Below are 20,300 nucleotides of genomic sequence, written 5' to 3' on the forward strand. Positions count from 1 at the left end.
GTGGTTAAGATGACTTGTTGTTCTTCCGGAGTTCCTGGGTTCTGTCCCCAGAACTCACATCAGATAGCTCACAGCTGCCTGTAACTCCAGTTCCAGGGACTCTGATGCCCTCTTCTGATCTCCGTGGATACCCACACACACTCACACAGACACACATATGCATAAATAAAAATAGGTCTTTAAAAAAAGAAAGATAACAAGCCAAGGGCAGAATGGCTAAGCTTAAGTAACAAATGGATCAAAATAAATCCTCCTGGCAATTAAAGGGATTTTTCTGTTTTGTTTTGCTTTTTGCTTTTCACATTTCTCTCAGTTTACATATTTTTCTGTAGTAGTGTTTTATAATACTTATGTATAAAATTAAAACACTCCCTTCACTCCATAAATAGACTGAAAACTTGTGGGTTGATCTGAATTATCTAAAACAACAGCGTAAATATATTGGGAAAAATATTCCTAAACTCTGGTCTCAAGACTTCACACTGCTAAAAATTATTGAGAATCCTTTAAAAGATTCTTTAGTTTTATGAGTTATAACTATATTCATTGTGTTGGAGATTAAAATGGAGAAATTATTTGTGTGTGTGTGTGTGTATGTTTTATGTGTGTGTGTGTGTGTGTGTGTGTATGCATGTCCACGTGTGTGGGGTACACTTCTCTGCTAGTGTGTGTGTGTATGTTTTATGTGTGTGTGTGTGTGTGTGTGTGCGCGCGCGCGCGCGCGCGTCTGTGTGAACTTGTGGAGGCTCAAGGTTAATGATGAATGCTTTCCTAGATTTCTCTTCTCCTTGTATGTTGAGGCAGGGTCTCTTGGTGGACCATTTTGGCTAGCCTGACTGGTGAACCTGCTCCAGGGATTACAGACAGGCTACCAGGTATAGTGAACTTCTACGTGAGTTCTAGGATCAACCTCTGAGGCAGCTCCCCAGCCAACAGCGGGGGATTTTTTTTTAAAAAAATATTTATTTTATTTCATGTCATTTTGTGTTCATTTAGTGTATTCATTTAAAATGAACAATAAGCCTATTATGCATGAAGATGAAGTGCATATTTTTGTGAAAAGATAGTCATTTTTCAAGACAAAACATGTTTCGTGGTAAGAATGGCATTGTGTTATGTCTTTGCACATCTCTGTCATGCAGCTGTTCTCTGTGGCCACCAGTGTATGAGGTTGTTCTGGTTGGGTGCTGAAGAAACCAGTCTCACATGGCTACACGGTTCAAAAGGACAGAAACCCTTTAGTGAGTAACTGTTTAAGATAATTACAGATGTCCTCGGATGCCAGTCTAGACCTTGGAGGCTGCCTCACCTAGGAGGTTGGCTGTAGTGTAGACTCTGAAGTGAGGCCTTATTGGTGAGCTCTGTCCCTTTACGATCCATCTGTCTGTCTGCTGTTTGAGTGAGTGGCGCTGTTGTGCACTGGATATTTGAAGACTATTGGTTCATGGAGTCAGGTAGAGCTTTCTAGCATTTACATATCTCATTAGATCCTGTCAAAACACACTAGTTGATGTCATCACTAATCTTCCCAGAAAAGTTGTTAAAATGTGGACAAGCTGTGAACTTCTTGGTGGTGACTGTAAGTCCTTCAAAATTCGTTTTCACTGGACGGCTCAAATCTTTGTTTTGGTAACAAATGCTATCGGTTGTTTTCCTTGAAGAAACAGCCCACTTCGTTCATCCCCACCCCACCCACACCCAGAAAGTGTCTTCCAATTAAATACTCAGGTGAGGAGCTGGAGAGATGGCTCAGAACTCAGGTCCTGAGTTCAATTCCCAGCAACCACATGGTGGCTCACAACCTTCTCTAACGAGATCTGGTGCCCTCTTTGGCCTGCAGGCACACGTGCTGACAGAACACTGTATACATAATAAATAAACAAATATTTTTATAAATATCTTTAAAATAAAATAATAATAATTATTATTATTATAAATACTCAAGTGAGAATAACTGTAGTTTGTTAGATCATCTTTTGTGGATAGAAAATGCTGTTCCATGATAGAAGGGCTCATCAGAAGGTGATGCAGGCCAAATTGTGCTTGCAGCCACTGCGCCTGGGTGTATCGACCAAGTGAGGCTATAGACTGCCCATACACTCTGAGCCGAGGCCCGATAAATTGAGTAGTTCTCATAGTGTCCTCTCCACTTTCTTCGGTGGGAACCGCCTCTGTATTCTTACATGCTGTGGGCCTGCGATGGTCAGGAGCGGAGCCTGCTGGATCAGTGAAGCTGTTGGCTCTGCCTTGCATCCTCTCAAGGAGCCTGCATCTCACTCAGCAGAACTTTGGCCCCGTCACTGTGGCTGTTGGCCCCAGTGTTACAGGCAAAGAAGGTCTCAGTATTACTATGAAAAGAAGTTTTGGGCTCTTGGACCCCTTGGAAGGTCTCCCAGGACTAGAGGGTACCCTGACATTTCAGAGCTGTAGAAATACGAGCAATTCAAGTAGCCCTTCTTTGCTGTTTACCTAAGTCCATCACCACCATCCCAACTCAGCCTTACAGAACAGTTGCATTTATAGTTAAAGACTGATCATCAATATAGAGAAGATATTACATTTTTATTTAAAAATAAGAAAAAATGAGAATGTATACAGAAAATAGGGGCTCCGAGCCATGGGTCCGTTCCTTACAAAGGGGTAAGCTGTGAACCCTCTGTAACTACTAATGTTGAACATAACCCAATCATTAATCACTATATACTATAAAGAGCTGGGCCAGAAACAGTTGCTGTTCTGTAATTACTTTATATTAAAACTATGAAAGCCCAAATTTAGTTGAGCCAAGGCCCGATTCACCGCAAAGATGCTCTTCTGGGAGTAAAAGTGCGGCGAAGGATAAATTCATTTAGGGGATGGATTTGCTTGGGAAAGCTGGAAATGCACGGACTCCTGATCCTCCCATTTTTATCAGCTGCCCAAGCGCTTGCTCAGCTCTCTCCGTGCCCGCAGTGTGGATGAGCTGGCCGGCCTCCATCCCCTCCTCTCTGTGAATGAGATAAGGATGTGTCAGACCCTGGGAATGAGAACATAGCTGTTCGGCCCTCGGAGGCAATTCCCCAGCTCTCTCCAGATGGCATCTAATTGTTTCTTGAATGACCTCAGTGTCCAGGCTGCAGGAACCTGGTCCGAGAGGCCATTCCACATATTTATTAGCTTGTGGATGAGAACTTGCTACATAAAGCCTCCATTCACCCTCTCCAAAGAGCTTTCTGTGCAGAAGCAGCAGCGGAGCTGATGGACTGCTTCCTGTGCCCCGGGCTCCATCTGGACTCTGGTTTTTCCCAGGCCCAGGTGGCTGGGTTAGGCGAGGGGTCTGTGCGCTTGGCCGAATCCACCCTGTGTGGACTCTCCTCCCCTCTGTGTCCTCACAGTCTGTATAGAAGAAGCCCAGACCTGAGCAGAACCAAGGTGGTGTGAGTGGGGAGTTAATGTATTCTGCCTCACCTCGCCTCTATCCAGTTTGGGTTCCCGGGGTTGTTTGCAGACACAGGGACCAAGATGATTGTTGGAGTTAAAGTGAGAACCAGTTCTGCCTTCGTTTCGTTCCTGTTGAGATTAAACCCCCTTGCCTAAAAGGAGAGAAAGGTTTTATTTGGCTTACAATGATAGGCCATTATTTCCGGGAAACCAAGGCAGCTGGTCCCATCACATCAAGGGGAGAGAGAGAGAATGATGCTCATTTTCTCTCTTAACAACACAGGACCCAAACCCAAGGAGCTGGACTGTCCACAGCGGGCTGGGCCTTCCACTTCACTAAGACCATCTCTACAGGGATGGAGAGATGGCTCAGCTGCAAAGAGTGCATGCTGCTCCTGGTAGAGGACCAGGTTCCGTTCCTAGCACTCACACGGCGGGCGGCTCGGCTCACAAGAGTCTTAACCCAGTTCCCGGGGATCCTACACCATCTTCAGACCGCCATGAGCACTACATGCATGCCGGCAGAGCACTCATGCACATGAAATAAAAATAAATAAATAAAACTATTAAAAAGGAAGAGAGAATCCCCCACAGACATGACCTCAGAACAACCCGAGGTAGCCAAACCTCATTCCGACTTTCTCCCCCAGTGATTTTTAGATTGTGTCCAGTTGACAGTTAACAATAACTGATCCACACAGAGGGCTGGCAAGGCTGGCTCATCAGTGTGTGTGTGTGTGTGTGTGTGTGTGTGTGTGTGTGTGTGTGTGTGTGTGTGTGGTGGCAGTGGTGGTGGTGGGGGCATCTGGCTTCAGTGTGGCATGTCATTCCTCTTGGGGAGCAGAGGATAGGATCCCTACTTTTTGACATCTAAGATGATAAAGACCACGCCCCAGGAAGTACACGTGCACAACCCTTGTGTACCCTTCTCCCAAGGTGCTTGTGAGCTGTAGATCGAGAATCCCTCACAGTACTCGTGTTTCCTCGGCCCCTCGTGTATTTGTTGTGCTGGACATCATGGTGACGAATGTCACATCTGAAGAAGACCTAAGCACATCAGTCATTCTAGTAGCTGGACCTGGGGGGCAGGGCGGGAGGAAGAGGGGGAAAGAAATGGGAGGAGGAATTCCTAAAAAGGCCATAGAGACCGACAACCAGGGCCGCAAGCCCTCTAAGCCTGCCCACCTACAGACTGGCTCCAGAACCAATCTGAGGGCTATTTGAGTGTGTGTGGAGATGGTGTCAATTCCATATCTCTACGTTTTCCTCTCGGGTCTGACCACGGGAGGGGCCCCGGGCTTCTGGAAGGAAATGGTTCTCCAACACCTCTGAATCTGGCCCTGTGGTTTTGCAAATAACCAAACGGCCTTGGAGAACAGTCCTCAAGGAGTTTAAGATAGTAGATCGTGCCTGTGCCTGGCGATGAGATGTTCTTGATTCATAGCTTTCCCTAGTGTGGGAGGGTACTGGGTGTGGAGCAAAGGTCACACCCGTACTCCCCGACACAGAACATCCCGGCTCCAAGAATCTCCTTCGCTAAAGGCAAATCATGTCTTCAAAACTCGAGACAACTCAGTGCTTCCGTGTAAGTCCCTGGAGCAGACTGAGGAACGGCGTTCATTTCCACCTGTTGCTGACACGTGAGTGTAGAGCCCTGGTATTCACGGAGAAAATCACACACACCGTTTCATGCAGCGTCAGTTGATATTGGCTCCTCTTTTAGCATTTCTCAGATGTGGGGATGGCACACACGTCATTGCAGCAGAGCCCGACATGCGCTGTTAACATACACCATGAACTTCAGCTAGACGTTGCTGTTATTGTTGACATGTTAAGGAAACATTTTAGGAAAACCAGTTTTAAGGACACAAACGAAGGTTACGCCATACCATTAGCCCTACTCCCAAGTCTGATAAAGCGTCCTGTGTTAGGGTGAATCTCAAGTTTGATTCTCACTCCGATAAGTGGTCCTGTAAACTTAATGGCTGATATAACGTAGTAAACTTCCTAAGGGAGGGCTTGGGTTTGGAACAGGCTGGGCCACTGCTCCTTCTGGGAAGGAGAACACCCCAGGGATGCTCACTCCTCTGTCTGCTTTTCAGTGCAGTGGATGTATTTTCTTAGATCAGCTTTATACACGATCCCCCAGTGGACGCTTACCCTTCTGGCGTCAAAAATTCCTGTTCATAGGAAAGGGAACCTCTTCCTCAATTCCAGTTTGGAAAATCCCAAGGAAGCTCTCTGACTGGTTTTAGGTTGGTCATATGTCCACTTTTGGACAGCTCAGTGTCCAATATTCTGACCGGTTTACACAACTATTTCAAGGGTAAACACACATACTACCCAGTAAAGCTTTGCACTATGAGAAGCAGTGTCAGAATTAGATCATCGATAGGTCTGCTTGTAGTGAGGTGTGCCTAGAGTTCATCAGTCAGGGACAAGCAGGAGGCCCACCCCTCTGGAGCTGACACCTGCTTGTCCCAGAACTCTGAGAGGTGGAAGTCTGCTAAGTGACTGAGCCCACATTAGAAAAAGGGGCAGCCTCAAGTCCCAACTTACTCATGGGTCCCAGCCAATGGGAGAAAAGGACAGCGAGTTCTCACAGCCGGGGAACTTTTGAAAATGCTGCCGTATGCCAGGTCAGCAGGCCAGCCCCCCTGCGATCTTTCTGTTGTGTCCCCCTTTCTGAAGAATCATATATTAAAGATGGCTTCATTTTCACTCGTCCCATGAATTTGTTACGGTCTTATTTCCATTATCACCACCTGCTATTTACACCTTTCTCCATAGTTCTTTAGGGTCATGGAAGGCTATTTTTCTAATTGTCTGTGTCCAGTTGGGATACACCTATACTGTGTTGACGTGTGACTGCTAAACTTTGCAGAAATCCCTCCCCAGCCCCCTTGCATTTGATCTTTTAAAGCCCTGTACAGAGCATTCTGTAGTTTCTCTCTCTGCGGGTTGACTTAGGGGCCGGATACCCATTGCCTCAGTTTCGAGGTGGCTGCCATGACAGAGGAGGTGTAAGTGGGACCTTGTGAGAGAGCTTGTTCTCTGGTATGTGGCCCTGGAAAGATTCCCGCATCTGTTATCGCAAGTGACCCAACCCCAAGGCACAGTGTTCCAGAGAGTTATCCAGGTCAGCTCCTGAAGCTCACCCCGTTCTTTTCCCTCCCTCCACCCAGCCCTCCCACCCAGTCGGGAAGGAACTCCTAAGGCATGCAGGGACCGGGTGGGGGTGGGGTGGGGGTATTGTACTAGCCTTTGAACACTGGCAAAAACAATCCATTGTCCCCACGCTAGGCACCAGGTAAAGAAAATATTGACCTTCTAGATGCCACTTCTGAAGACATTGTACTTGGCAGCAATCAAGGAAGTGAAGATATTGGCTGCAGAGCAATGCAGCCTCTCGCAGAGAATTCTGGGATCTGGCCTTTCCCCCATCAAGGGCACAGGTGTATCTATCTATACACAGATGCTCCTGGTCTTCACGCGGTACCTGAGGTTCTATTGTTTCTGATCTCAGCGTCCTTAGTCTCTGCCCTGCTCTTTCCTGTCCATCGTTTGTTGTCTAGCATCCCTGACATTCCAGACGAACCCTCAGCCCGTGTTGCAGGAGTGCCTGTCGTTGGATAAAGGGAGGTCTGCTCTCTGGATTTGCTTTAGATAAGGCAGTCCTGGCAACCAGCCGTGATGGCCTCCTATTAGCACATCGGATAGAACAGAGTCTGACTTGCTTCCATTATTGGCTCTCAGAGCTGCTGGGTGGTGCCCACAGCATGGTGATAATGATGCCGGTCTCCTCGTGTGTGAAATGAGACACTGGTAGAATTTTCTGTAGAAACTCTGGCTGTTGGGAACCTCACTAGGAAATACGGTAGAAGATGTTGGTGACTACTGCGGCTTTTCTAGATGAGCTCTCCAAATGTGTGGCTGCCAAGGGGTTGCTGAGGTCTGACTTGCACACATTCCGTGTTTACTGGGATAGATAGACAACAAGGCCCTCCTCCAGAGGCGTGCAAAGGCTTCTCTCCTCTGACAAGTGGGAAAGCTACTTCTTAGCCATAAGGGGCCTCGATGCTGCTTGCCTGCCCCCCCCTCTTACCAGTCAGAGCCCTGCCAAGCCAAACTGTGTCCATGGTAACCAGACAAGTGTTTTCTGTGTCCTCAGTCACGTTCATGACCACTCGGGTGTTTTGTTCACTTCCTTCCTACTGACTATTGAAAGACTTTCTGCATCTCAGGTTGGTGACACTCAGCAGGTAAAGGCACCTGTCATCAAGCCTGATGACTTGAGTTTGAACCCCTAGACCCACATGATTGAGAGAGTGGATTCCCACATGTGTGTGCACACAAGCACACACACACACACACACACACACACACACACACACACTCTAAATAAATGGATAAATAAACAAATAAAAAATAAAATTACCTATTTTTTAAAGTGAGAAAACAATTAGTGAGGACTTCTAGGTACCTAAGTGTTTGAGAATTAAGTATAAGCAGAAATCCATGTCTCCAGTGAGTAAATCATCACACAGCAGTTCATAGGGCTCATGGAAGCCATATTTCACCCCAAAGCTAAGAGCTCCTAATCTGGACTGATTCTCAGAGCTATTTTGGCCGAATGCAGGCTTGGCCATTGTATCATTCCGATGATAATACCCAGGATATTTCTGATGGGACAAAAGGCCATTTTCCTACTGAAGGGATGAGGTGGCTAACATTCACTGAGAAGGGATGAATTAGACTGTTTTTGACTGTCGTGGTTGGAATGGGTGGGGTTAACCCTGACATCTCACCTGGCGCCTGCCTACCCTGTACTCTGGCAATTCTGCCTGTTTTTGCATTCCTTAATAGCCAGCATTTGGGAGCCTTTCTAGGTGGTGATGGAGTGGGATGGCTTAGGAGGAATGCACTGGGGAATGCCTGCTTCGGGGGGCTTAAGGAGAAGCGGGGAGGCAGGGAAGAGCTCCTTGGGGACACAGACAGGCAGGATTAAGGACAAGGAGGCCGCAGCCTTCATGGAGTTAGATCTGGCATAACTCTGGACATAGCTGGCATCAGACAATCCGGTAATATAAACCAGAGCAGTACGAAGAAATCGGGCACCTGGGAGATGGTCCTCAGGGGACGCTAAGCAGAAGCCAAAGCTCTGTTGTCATGGCAACAGCCACCCGGTGTGGCAGTGTTGTAGGAGTGAGATTGGCAGGCCTTCAGGTCGGAACTGTAGACCCAAGTCCAGTTCTGCAGCCAGAGTGGTACAGGGGTGGGGACGGCTTGGGAGACGCCACCCACGACCCACGGGATGGCCCACAGCTGCTCAGTCAGTCAGATTGGCTGGGCCACGGGTGGCCTGTGGAGAGCTTGGAAGTTGTAGATGGGCTCTGGGGGTGGGCACTGTGGATATGTTTCCTGCCTGTTCCCGTAAACAGCTCCTCAGATGACAAAGACACAGGAGACCGTGTGAGATGCCTGCGCACATGTGATTAAAGACCCTTCATGTAATTGATTTTCACGTTTTAAACGTGAGGACTAAAATGTACTTTTAAGGCGAAGTACTCTTGACCATCTCCTCTTTATTCTCAGTCTTAAAAGAAGGGCCCTAAGCACCGGCTGCAGTCGGGCAGTGGCCCAAGTCTTTGTCCATTCTCTGAGGACACAGGTCTGGTAGCCCAGCACGGGAGAGTGGGCAGGAGAGGGTGGTTTCTTGTGCCTTTCTTCAAGGCTGACCGTGCCTTCCATGTGATGGGGGACAGGCTGTATGTTGTTATTTGATGCTTTTGATCACCTGGTAAGTTTGGGGAACGGACGAACCTTTTTGAGAGGTTAAGTAATTTCCCAAGGTCACTCGGCTGGCTCCTGGTGCAGCGTTCTGCGTCCCATCCTTCCTCTGCTCCGGAGTGTGGTCAGAGCGTTGGAGCCACGCGGATGTCTGTCTCACAGCTCAGTTTCGAAAGGTGCCAGCGTGCAGAAGCGCCTGTAAGATGGGAAAAGCTCAGTTGCTCCTGGTGGAGGTAGGGCGTCTCCTGAAGGCTCCCCTGCACAGAGGGGCCCCTGAGCCGCCTCTGTAGTCGTTAGCTGATGCCTGCTCCTGTTGTTCACATTTGCTAAAAGTAGGAGGGAAGGGAAGGGCAATGTGTGTAGCAGAGAAAACCCAGTACAGAGGACAGAAATAACCTGCTCTGGGTATGATGTCTTCATGGTTAGTGTGGAATGTGAGGGGGCCTGTCAAAGTAGGTGGTGAGCCACCTTGGATGGGCTAGACTCCCAAGGGTTCACAGGGGATATATAGGAGCTCCCTGAAATGTTATGTCAAGCGTCATGAATCTGTGCCTCCTGCCCTGGGAAGATAGCCCATGGCTTTCTACTAAAAGATGCCCAAGACCGCCAGAGAGCCTGAATCTGCTGTTTGAGAAGTTGAAATTACTATATCCTCCTCCTCTCCTCGCTCGTCCCCCTCTCCTCCTTCTCCTAGACAGGATCTTGTGTATCCCAGACTGACCTCCAACTCATTCTGTCATTAAAGATGACCTTGAACTTCTGATCCTCTTGCTTCCCCTCTCAAGTGTGGGAGTGTAGGTGTATTCCACCACAGCCAGGTTCAGCAGTGCTGGGGTATGGGATCCAGGGCTTCATTGGTGCTAAGCAGGTGCTCTGCGGACTGAGTTACAGCCTCAGTCTGGGTGCTTAATCTTTTCATTTTACCTTAATGCTCCAGCATAGACACAGAAGCCTGTGAAATAAAGCATTTCTGAGGAGGTGCCAGGAAGTAATAGATGGTTGTGACAGAGGAAATATGGAGTAGACTTATACAATATACAGTAAGAAAGAAAACTCATGACTGCCTATAGCCACACATTATTCAGTTTTGCAATTTTAATAGCTATTTAGAGAATCATAAAACTGTTGGGGGAGGGGCAGGGACCTGGTGTCCAATAGAAAGAAATCTATTTGTGGAGACCGTGCTTAGTTGCCTTGTGTCGGGCGGATCAATACCATTTCCTGAAAGAGACCTTTTAGCGGCCATCTCCCTTCATCCCCCTTGAGGAATCTGGGGAAACTGTCAACCTGAGATCAGATGCCCATCAGAGAGTGTCTGCCACCCTGGAGAGCCTGCTTCCAGAGGCTTTGTCGTGTCCACCGGGGCACAGCAGGTGCTCATGGACCCAGAGCAGCAGAGATCTCAACAGCATTGCCTGCCCTCTGCCCACCACGTCCAGCTTGCATTCCTGTTTGGAGCAAGAACTGACCCTCATTTGCATAGAGGGGAATGTGTTGGACTGTGTCAACAGCCTCAGCTGCTCTGTCTGGCCTGAAGAAGAGTTGGCCTCTCCTCCAGTCTCATCGTTTCTCAGTGGTATCCGAGACGAGTTCTGTCCCATCAGGCCCTGTGGCTCTTTGTGTGAGGGTGTGTGTGGGAATCACATCAGCTCCTTCTGCCTTACAGATGCTCATCAACTTAGGACGGGGTGGCGTCCTAAGGGGCCGCCCAGAAGCTGAAACTGTTCTAACACAAAGAGATACTTAATATACCTAACCCACCAGGCATCCCAGCTTTGCCCAGCCTACCCTGAATATTCAGAGCAGTTAGCCTCCAGCATCGGGAAGTCCTCTGATACAAAGACCATTCTATAGGAACATGTCCAGTGTCTCGTGTAACTAACCGACTGCTATTTTGAAAGGGAAATGTGGAGTGAATGTTCCCTGTGTTCGTTCACCTTGGAACAGTCGACCAAAGACCAGCACAGCAAGTCCAAATCCTGTAACTCCATGTTCGGTGGCAAAGAACTTAGGTGTCTCTTCCATTCCTGCTCTGTGGAGGGCATTCTCTTCTCTCTCTTGGGCTGGTTAACCCCCTTTCTATAACTCTTCTTGACCGTTATCCCAAGGATCTGGCATCTCCAACATCTTGGAGTCTCTAAGGCAGTCCAGACTCCACCTCACATCACCACACAATGGCCTCTCCCATCCTGCCTGCCTCCTGTGCCACACGCCTGGCCTCAGTGGGTTCTCGTCTGCCACAGAAGATCTTATAGCCCCTCTCCTGTCCTTTCTTGGTTCTACATCCAGAGCCAGTGGACAGAGCTCCCAAGGGAAGCTGGAGACTGTTGGGCTTAGTCCGAATTGGGCAGATGCAGGGTGGGTATCTTGGGAAGCAGAAGATCCATAACCCTGCCTCTCCTCCTGCGGCCCCTTCCCTGGCATTTGGCACACGGTCCTTCGGGGCAGTGAGACTGTGGAGAGTGTCACATTGCAAAGTCCAGTTACCTTTCCTCTTTTCGGGGACACCAGAGGCCAAGCACGGGTTTCTTTAGCCTTATCCTGTAGCTCATTAAAGATGCCTTTGTTCACCAAAAGCCAGGTCACTAGGACTTGGTGGCATGGAAAAACAAACCACAACAAGGCAGCAGGGATTGGTGGTGTGTGTGGGAGGGAGGCAGGGGAGAATTCCAGTGTTTTGTGTGGGTGGGGGAGGGGAGGAGAGGCTCCCTTGGTCACCTTGAGAAACTCAGCTATTTTGAGCACAATGACTGACGTTCACCCCAGTCGCTAATCTGAGACTGCTCACTCTGGGCAGGGATGAGCTGGACCTTGCAGCCCTGGACAGTGCCTTTCAGTACACTGATCACCAGCAGTGAACCATGGGGCTGCTTGAAAGAGACCCAGAGTAGCTCCATGTAAGCTTGATGTCTTGATTTTGAGGAAGGGATGGAGGCTGCGGGTAGTAATTTCCCCGGATGTCCTGAATAGAGAAAGATGGAGAGAGAGCGGCCTCCATGTTCTCTCCACCATGTCCCATCAGAGAGAGTGCCTGTCACGCTGGGGAGCCTGCTTCTACTTGGGGTGGTTCTGACACTTTGGGGAAGGGACTCTGCACACGCTTGCTCATTCCTTGGAGCCAGCCGCTGCTGCCAACAGGAAGCATGTGTCTGTTGAATGTGGCTGGCAGGCTGCTCCAGTTTCCATGGTTACTGTGTAGGGCAGGTCAGTTAGTAGGGCTACTCAAGGGAAGCCTGCCATTGAGGGCAGTTCTTTTGTGTGTTTTCTGGGAGGGTGGGGTGGGGTGGGGGTGTCCCTTTGCCAGGTGAACCCTCCATTTTGGATGGAGTAGAGACAGTGTTTGATCTGAGGAATGGGGATTTCCTATAAAAGTCCACATGACTGCCTGGCTTGGCCTTATTACCTCCCAGGTGTTTCCCTCTTAGGTAGCCTGAAGGGGTACTTCAAAGCACCCCAGTACCCGTCTCAGAGTTCTGCCCACTGGTCCCTTCCTTCTACTGGGATTCTATTAGAGACTTCCTTCCCATCCACAGAAAGGCATGGTATTTAGAACACTCTAAATCTGAATTGGCTTTAAATCTCATTTACCAAGATGACAGCGAGAACCACTTCCCCAGGTCTCAACATTTCATGTGGCTACACGAATGATAGGTTTAATTACACAGCATTATCAAATCTTCCATTTGGGCTCCATATGATCGGTTAACTGGTTTCTGCAGTCCAAAACTGGAGCCTCTGGTCCTTTGTTCTCTGCAAATGAGACACCATTCTGGGCCCCTGTTTCTTTGCAACTAGAATAGAAGAATCATTGTAAAGAGTGTGGAGGAATTGATCAGTGTGGAGAGGAGACATTTAAAAGTCTAACGAGGCAGTGAAGGGCGCTTTGGGATCTCATGCAATTATCATCTTTAGGTGCAAGAATACACTATTCTAGTGTCTCTTTGGCCATTTTAGAAGAAAATTAAGACTTGAGTGCTGCTTCAGAAATGTGTGTGTGTGTCCCTGTGTGTATGTGAGTGTGTGTGTCACTGTATGTGTGTGTGTGCGTGTATCACTGCGCGTGCGTGTGGGTGCACTCACGTGTAACAAAAGCAAAACGTGTTCAGGAAACTGTTACCCAATAGGATTAGCCCATTCTTAAATCCTGATGGAACAGTCGTTGGCCATTTCTTAAATAAGGAAATCCCCTGGTGACAGAACAGCGACTCTGTAGTGACCCGAAGCCATTGTTCTGTTTTTACCTGACTCTGGAGCACTGGACTTCATAATTCTATGTGCTTTAGGTCCACATTGTTTGCACATTTGCTTCCAAGAATGCATGTTCAGGGCTGGCAAGATGGTTCAGTAAAGGTACTTGCCATGCAAGCCTAGTGTCATGGGTTCAAGCCCCAGCACTCACTTAAAGCTGGGAGAAGAGCAGACTTCACAGACTTGTCCTCTGAGCTGTGTACACGCGCCATTGCATGAACATGCCACCCGCACTCCCAACATCATAGATACACCACAACACATGTTTTTGAAGAATACGTTCTCTTTTGCCGGAGATGGGGGCTGGAATTCAGAGGCTCTTTGCTGACAAATCTTATGGAGTTTCTGTGCAGGAGTGAGGATATGCCTTTTCCTGAGCCCAGGAAACGTGTTTCCAGCCCCTTGGAGAGGTTTTTAGTGCGAAGGAGCTTGTCATTTCCTGCCAAGGGAATAACGGTGAAGACTGGTCCCCTTCTGTGGTGGCTCTTACCCTGGCTGATGAGTCAGCTCTGTAAAGCTTCTCTGGAGACTTCTTACCATTTGAGCCCGTCCTACAGAAATGATAGCAAATAGAAAATGCTTCCTCCCGGGTGCAAGAGAGGAACCCTGAAGGACAATGTTGACCCACCAGCTGGACGAACTCTGGGCTCAGCCATCTCAGAAGCCGGTTTGAGGCTTGCCTAACCATTTGACCTTTCAAGGCCCAGGAGCTCTCAGGATAGCCAAGCCAGTCTCTAGCAGAGCCAGTGTGAGGAGGCCATTCGTGCCAGAGAAGGGAAGCGGGCTTCCCCGGCTCTCCCTAAGCCTGGAGGGCCTTCCTATCCCTGTGCCCATGCTGGACATGTCCTCGGCAGAGCCTCAGCCTCTTCTGGAGGCTATGAGGCCTGTGGCTCCCCATTCTCCCTGATCAAATATAGAAGCCGCTCACTGGGCACTGGACAAACAATTCCCTATTTTTATAGGCAGTTCTGACCTAGGCCAAAGGCCAAAGCCTCTGAGGATTTGTCGCTAATCCCGCTGGATATTTCTCATAGCTCGCTCATGCCTCATCCGGTGTTGTTCCTTGCTGGAATGAATAGGTTCTGTTTCTCCCTCGTTATGAGTTTCTGCCTGGGTGAAGTTTTAGGAAGCTTCGGGACACGTTCCCCTTTTGAAAGGGGTTGGAGCCACTGAAAGCTAATTCATGGGATGGCGGGAGAAGAGGAGCTGTGGGCCAAAACCTGGGTTTGATTTTAAAACAAAACAAACGTAAAACCCAGCAGAAGAGTTGAGCATCCGCTGTAACTGGGAATCTGCTGCTGTCCCCTCAAGGGGTCTGAGGCTCTTGCTAGGCCTCTTTCGGTAGAGTCTTCTAGAAAGACCCTCCTTAGTGGTGGTGAATGCATGGATTGTGTGCTGAAAGGTTAGGCAGGGAGGGCAATTAAGTGAAGATGGGCAATTAAAGTGAAGGACTTAAAGGGAAGGGGGGGGGCGGGGAGGAGGAGAGCAAACAGCTGGCCCAGGAGGGAGTACTCAGTCCCCATCCTCCGCACTCAGTCCTGCAGCTGCACAGCCAGGTGGGAAGGGCATTGGGCCCTTCCGGGTGTTTGCCCACAGACTTGCTAATTAAACACCAAAAGGCAATAGTGCTTTGCTAATAATGATGACTGCCCCAGTGTTATCAGCTGCAAACCGGCTGCCAGGAGCATCCTAATTAAAAATAAACAGCCCTGGAGGTGGGCATGGAGACCGGGATCCTGCCTGATTTCTTAGAGCTTCTAAGATTCCTCTCAGGGAAAGCCACGACCTGATCACTTGCGGGCCACCTTTCCTGAAAGGAACCTCTGTCTCGCACTAGGATGGTGTGATGTGTACAACTTGCCCTGCTTCTAAAAAAGCCCTAAGTGCTGGGGTGAGGAGCAAACAAAGCCACTAGGAGCAGATTGCTGTGGTGTGCTCCAGCCCTGGGAAGGGAAGGCTGCCCGGAGGGGGGGGGGCGGGCATAACGATTTCTGCCTGGCCTCTGAATTAGGGGACAGCTAAAAGCTCAAGCACAAGCCCTCTCAGAAGAGGGGTTAGAATTTCATCAAGTCTGGTCACATGAGAATTTCTGGCACTGTGTGCATGGCAGGCTGGACACAAGCCGGCCAGAATTGAGCGAGTGGATCGTATTGGCTTCTGCCGAGGGGAAAAGTCACAGACTGGCCTGGGAGAAGGAGCCGACTCACTCCCTGGGCTGCTGGCTGTGGACAGGAGCCGCAGAGCGAGACTGGGGATCCACCATCCGATGCGCCCTTCCGTTGAACTTGAATGAAGGTGCGTGGTGTCGGGGACCGAAGACAAGATGCCTAAAGAATGCAACGCTTTCCACGCCCTGTCTGCAGCCCTGTGCTGCTTCTACCACCGCAAGTCTTTCCTTGGAGTCAAGGTAGGTGTGGCCTGGGGATGTGCGCATCTCTAAATCCTTCTGGGGCCCCAAGACACGAGGTTTCCAGAGGGCACTAGAGGACGTTTGCATTTTGCAGAATCCATTCGGCCCGGTGGATCTTCCTGAGGTCCTGGCTGTTTCCCCACCAAGAAAGTCAAAAGGGTTGTAGAGAATGGGGGCTCCCCGTCGGTGTTTGGGACAAAACTCTGTTGTTCGTGACACTTTCAGGCTCCCTGAGTTGAAATTTTATGCCAAAGCAACCAAATATGACAAAGCTGTTTTTTTCCCCCTCTTTCTCTTTGTCTCTTTTCCTGTGTTCAGAATGAGTGTGGGGTGGCTGAGTCCCCTTGCTCTGTTTAACCTCATGGTCCATTATACGCCCACAATGTATATAATGGACAGAAACCACAAATTATCTTTCCAGTTGCAGCCAGCTCCCAAAACATTTCAAGGTGCAGAAATGTGTTTCCCTTTACCACTTGCATTTGAACCTTTGTGACAAGACACCCGTGCCAGCGGCCTTTTGCATAACATGTCAATAACTACGTGGGTGTCTTGACCAATTTAAACCGAGGTCTGTGTTCTGTGTCGCCTGCCCGTGATGGACTAAGGATTAATGTAAACACAGGCTTTCACCCATCTTGAGACTTGTCAGCCGTGAGAAGACTCCCACCAGCCCCAGAATAACTGCAGACCTCAACTATTCCTGGGAAATTGGAGGCTGAAAGCTCTCAAGGAATCCTTCCCACCCCGAAGCACAGCTGCGCCTCCCAGGGGACTGGGCAGCCACAGTGGGGCTGGAGCAATTCTGTCCCTTCCTTGCCACACAAAAACTAAACCTTGGGAAAGTGGCCTGCTTGCTACAGGGAGAAAGACCCAGCTGTATAAAAGCATACGGTGGGTAAGAAGAGGAGAGGCATCCTCCGCTTCTGCTGGTTGGAGTGTTCGGAGTTTCCCTCAGCTACTCTGCAAGTGCATTCTGTGCCTCTCTGTCAAGAACTTTTGAGGAGAGCACTGGTTCCTCCCTGACTTACTACAGAGCTCCTGTGTTATCCCAGAGCCCAGCAGGGTGCTGTGGTTTTAGACCTAAATATGGATTGTTCTGGAATGGGGTAGATGATGTCATGCCATCAGCAATATTTTTGAGTTGTCAAAGATAGACTGGGAGGTCCCCAAGGGACTCGTGTACTTCGGGGATTGGCGGTATGTTCTCCCTCGAATAGAAGCCCATCCGTGAGCCAATGGCTGCTAATTCAGATGAGCTCAGCATTTGGTATATGAGGAATGAACTCATAAGTGTCTGGGTCTCAGTGGTGAGCTGTTGGGATGTCCCAAGTCTACACAGAAGGGGCTACGTAGTGGGTTAACTTGGATCATCTGTCCTTCTGTTGATTCTCTCTTGACCTCCCCACCATGATCAGTCCTGGGGGTGCCTCTCGGTAGAAATGGCTTCCTTTCTGCCCGGGTTTCCATCCCACCCAGTTAGGTTGACACTTTTATAACATGAAGAAGGGCACTGACCACTCACACGCCAGTCACTGCAGCTCCCTGCTGGACCCTCCAGATGAGATTCCCTGTTTTGTTTTGCTTAGCTCGTTACCTGGGAGGGAAATCTGCTGGTACTTACTTCTTCATGGTGCCAGTGTTGCCCCAACGATAACAGAGAATCATTTTATTGACTCCCACTTTAATTAGGGGGTTCAGGTCATGCTGCTCATAATTACTTTCTGTTGCAATTAGAATTTCAAAATTAAATTGGGATTGATTGCCTGATAACAAGGCGGAAGCGCTGCTCCGGTTTGACCATGTATGCTACTTCCCTTGGCGTGAATGTCTCCTACCCAAAATAACACTGCGGTAGCCATGGTAACTTTCCATTTGGTCTAATCCATATCATCTCAGGAGAAAGCAGGGTGTTATTAATAGTGTTGGTTGTATGGGAAGAAAACTAAAAATATGAAAGTTCTTTGGTTGCATAGGAGACCAGTCACACAATTGCACTCTGGGAATAGGATCTTATTTGCAGAGGTCTTACAGAATTTAGCATGTAGTTAGGAGCCTCACGGACTTGTATACAAAGACCCTGAGAAGGAATGGGGCGGGAGGCCAAAGCAGAGAGAATGATCCGTGTTGAACATATATTGCTGGCCCTCATCAAGAGGAGAAAGATGTTCCAGCCAGGCTGAGTATCACAATTCTCACATCCCAAAGTGGTTCACAGTTGGCACCCATTTCCGAAAAGGCAATCTTCAGTCTGCACAAAAAAGAAAGTCTTTTGCTTAAGCCCATCCAGTGGGAAGAAGGTGGTAACAAAGAGATTCCGGATCCATGATACCAACAAGGCACACTCAAATTCACAAGTCCTTGAATGTTGAACATAACCCTGTCCATGTGCAAACATCTTGTAAGTGAGTGAGCCTGGGAATAGAGGTAAAGTAATAAAGGACAATTGAGGTGTAATTCCTGACTTCAAAGGACTTGCCACAAGAATGCTAGACCATGGCATCATTTGGATCCTTCCAGCAGGCTTTCCAATGGCTTCATTTTCCATGGGTTGTTTCCTCAGAATAAGTTCTGTGAACTGGGCAGGGTAATATTTTACTTTTTCCATAGAGGAGAGGTTGAGCCTCAGAAACAGCCTGTCCACAATCAATCTGTGGGGCACCAGGAAGGGGAGCCAGATGTTCCCGCCTTGAACCTAGCATAGCAGTCTTTCTGCAATGCCATATTAGGATACGTGAAGTTTGAACCAAGATGCTGTCATGTATATTAATACTTCATTTTGCGTTGCAGTTGGGTAAGGGCAGTATGAGCCCTTTGTTTTAGAAAATATTTCAAGGAGGATATTGCATGTGTGCATGCATGTGTTTAGAGGAGATCCTTCTTAAAAACTTTATTTTTAGTGACTTGGGATTTAGAAGGATAAAGAAGAGGATGGATTGGAGGAGACACTCTAGTCTGGGTGAGCCGAGGGGTAAATGGCGTGAGCAGAAGCTCTGAGGCCAGGCCTCGTCAGAGCAGAAAGCTCACACACAGAAAGACCCAGTTCATAACATGGAAGGGAAAAGCAGTGAAAATAAGGAAGCCCCAGCCCTGCTGGCCAGGAGGTCACTAACAGGAGGGGCAGATTTCATCTCACTTACATCCGTAGTTCAGGAAACAGTCATCGATCATCATGCCTTTGCAAGCTGCTTTGGTCCTGAGTGGTTAGGACCCAGTCTCTACCCAGAGGAAGGTCTGGGTCCATTTGGAGAGATCTGCTGCTGTACTGGACAGGTGTGGACTAACAGGCAGAAAGGAAGCCTCGTTTGTCAGAGATTTGGGAGAAGGTACCTTGGCTCCCCAGCGGAGGGGGCCTGGGGTAGTCTGTGCTGGAGCATGGCGCAGCAGTGGAGGACCCTGGGGGAGACAGGTCTCCTCTGCTAAGTCTGTAAGAGTTAGTAGAGGGTATCTGGAGAGAGGAAATGGCATTCTGGGTTGAGGGAGGAGTATCTACGAAAGTCACATGACGGCTGGATGTGGGCAGTGGGGCAGCCAGTGGCAGAGAGCACACTGTGTCCTTTGAGGAGCTGAAGAAGGACTTTGGTTAAGACAGCATGGAAGACTTCACTTTAGAGGCTAGCAATGGCATCCCTTTACTTCTGGCCCCTTTGTCTCTGATGACTGATATTACACACACACACACACACACACACACACACACACACACACACACACACAGAGGTGGACAGACAGACAGAGACAGAGAGAGACAGCACTAGCTTTGAAACTCATCACTGTATTAGCATCTGGGCATAAGGAAGAGCAGTGTGAATGCATTGGAGAAATCTAAAAGACAGAAACTACCATGCAAGTGTTGAAATGCTTCTTGCCCCAAACAGTGTAGACAGAAAGGTGGGGTATAGAGACTACATGGATAAGTGGACCAGAAAGGCTTGGTTAAGACTATTAAGTCCAGTCCAGTGGGCTTGTCCATGAGCTGCCATAGTTAGGTGGAGTTACCAGCGTTGACTTTCCCACACTGGGATGGAGCCGTCTTTGCCGTCACTAAGCGCTGCCGTGTAGTGAAAAGATCCTGAACTGTGCGAGGATGTTTTATTTGGGTTGACATTCTCTTGTCTTCCCCTGGGGAGGGGGAGACTTGGAGTCTACTGAATCCACATTTCAGCCCAGGATATCACACTGGCCATCCATGGAGTGTCAGGTCCCTGGCACTTGGTTTCTTCCTGAGAAGACTGGGGTGGAGTGACAGCCGCCCCCCCCCCCCCCCCCCCCCCCCCCCCCCCCCCCCCCCGCTGATCCTTGGTCTACGTTCCCTGGGTAGCCTGAGTAGGGGTGACACGTTCTGGCAATACAGTGACCTCATTGCCTTTGTACTGGCGCAGACGCTTGTCCACACGACTGCAAAAGGTGGGAAAAGCTGTGATAAAGAGTC

General features: G+C 48.9%; 1 protein-coding gene across 2 annotated transcripts in view; it reads left to right on the forward strand.

Moving 5' to 3' along the window:
* The window catches only part of Bcar3 (BCAR3 adaptor protein, NSP family member), a 110,649-nt gene that overhangs the window by 46,852 nt on the left and 43,497 nt on the right, over window positions 1–20,300 (forward strand). The window contains exon 1 of one of the 2 annotated variants that reach the window (XM_028881450.2): window positions 15,448–15,865. The exons of the other annotated variant lie outside the window; for it this stretch is intronic. Within the exon in view, the coding sequence (XP_028737283.1) occupies window positions 15,782–15,865 (84 nt within the window). The 5' untranslated portion in view covers window positions 15,448–15,781. Of the gene's footprint in view, window positions 1–15,447; window positions 15,866–20,300 lie in introns of those variants that run through there. 2 annotated transcript variants of the gene reach the window in all.

Source organism: Peromyscus leucopus, chromosome 6 (genome assembly GCF_004664715.2).
Source record: "Peromyscus leucopus breed LL Stock chromosome 6, UCI_PerLeu_2.1, whole genome shotgun sequence".
NCBI lineage: Eukaryota > Metazoa > Chordata > Mammalia > Rodentia > Cricetidae > Peromyscus > Peromyscus leucopus.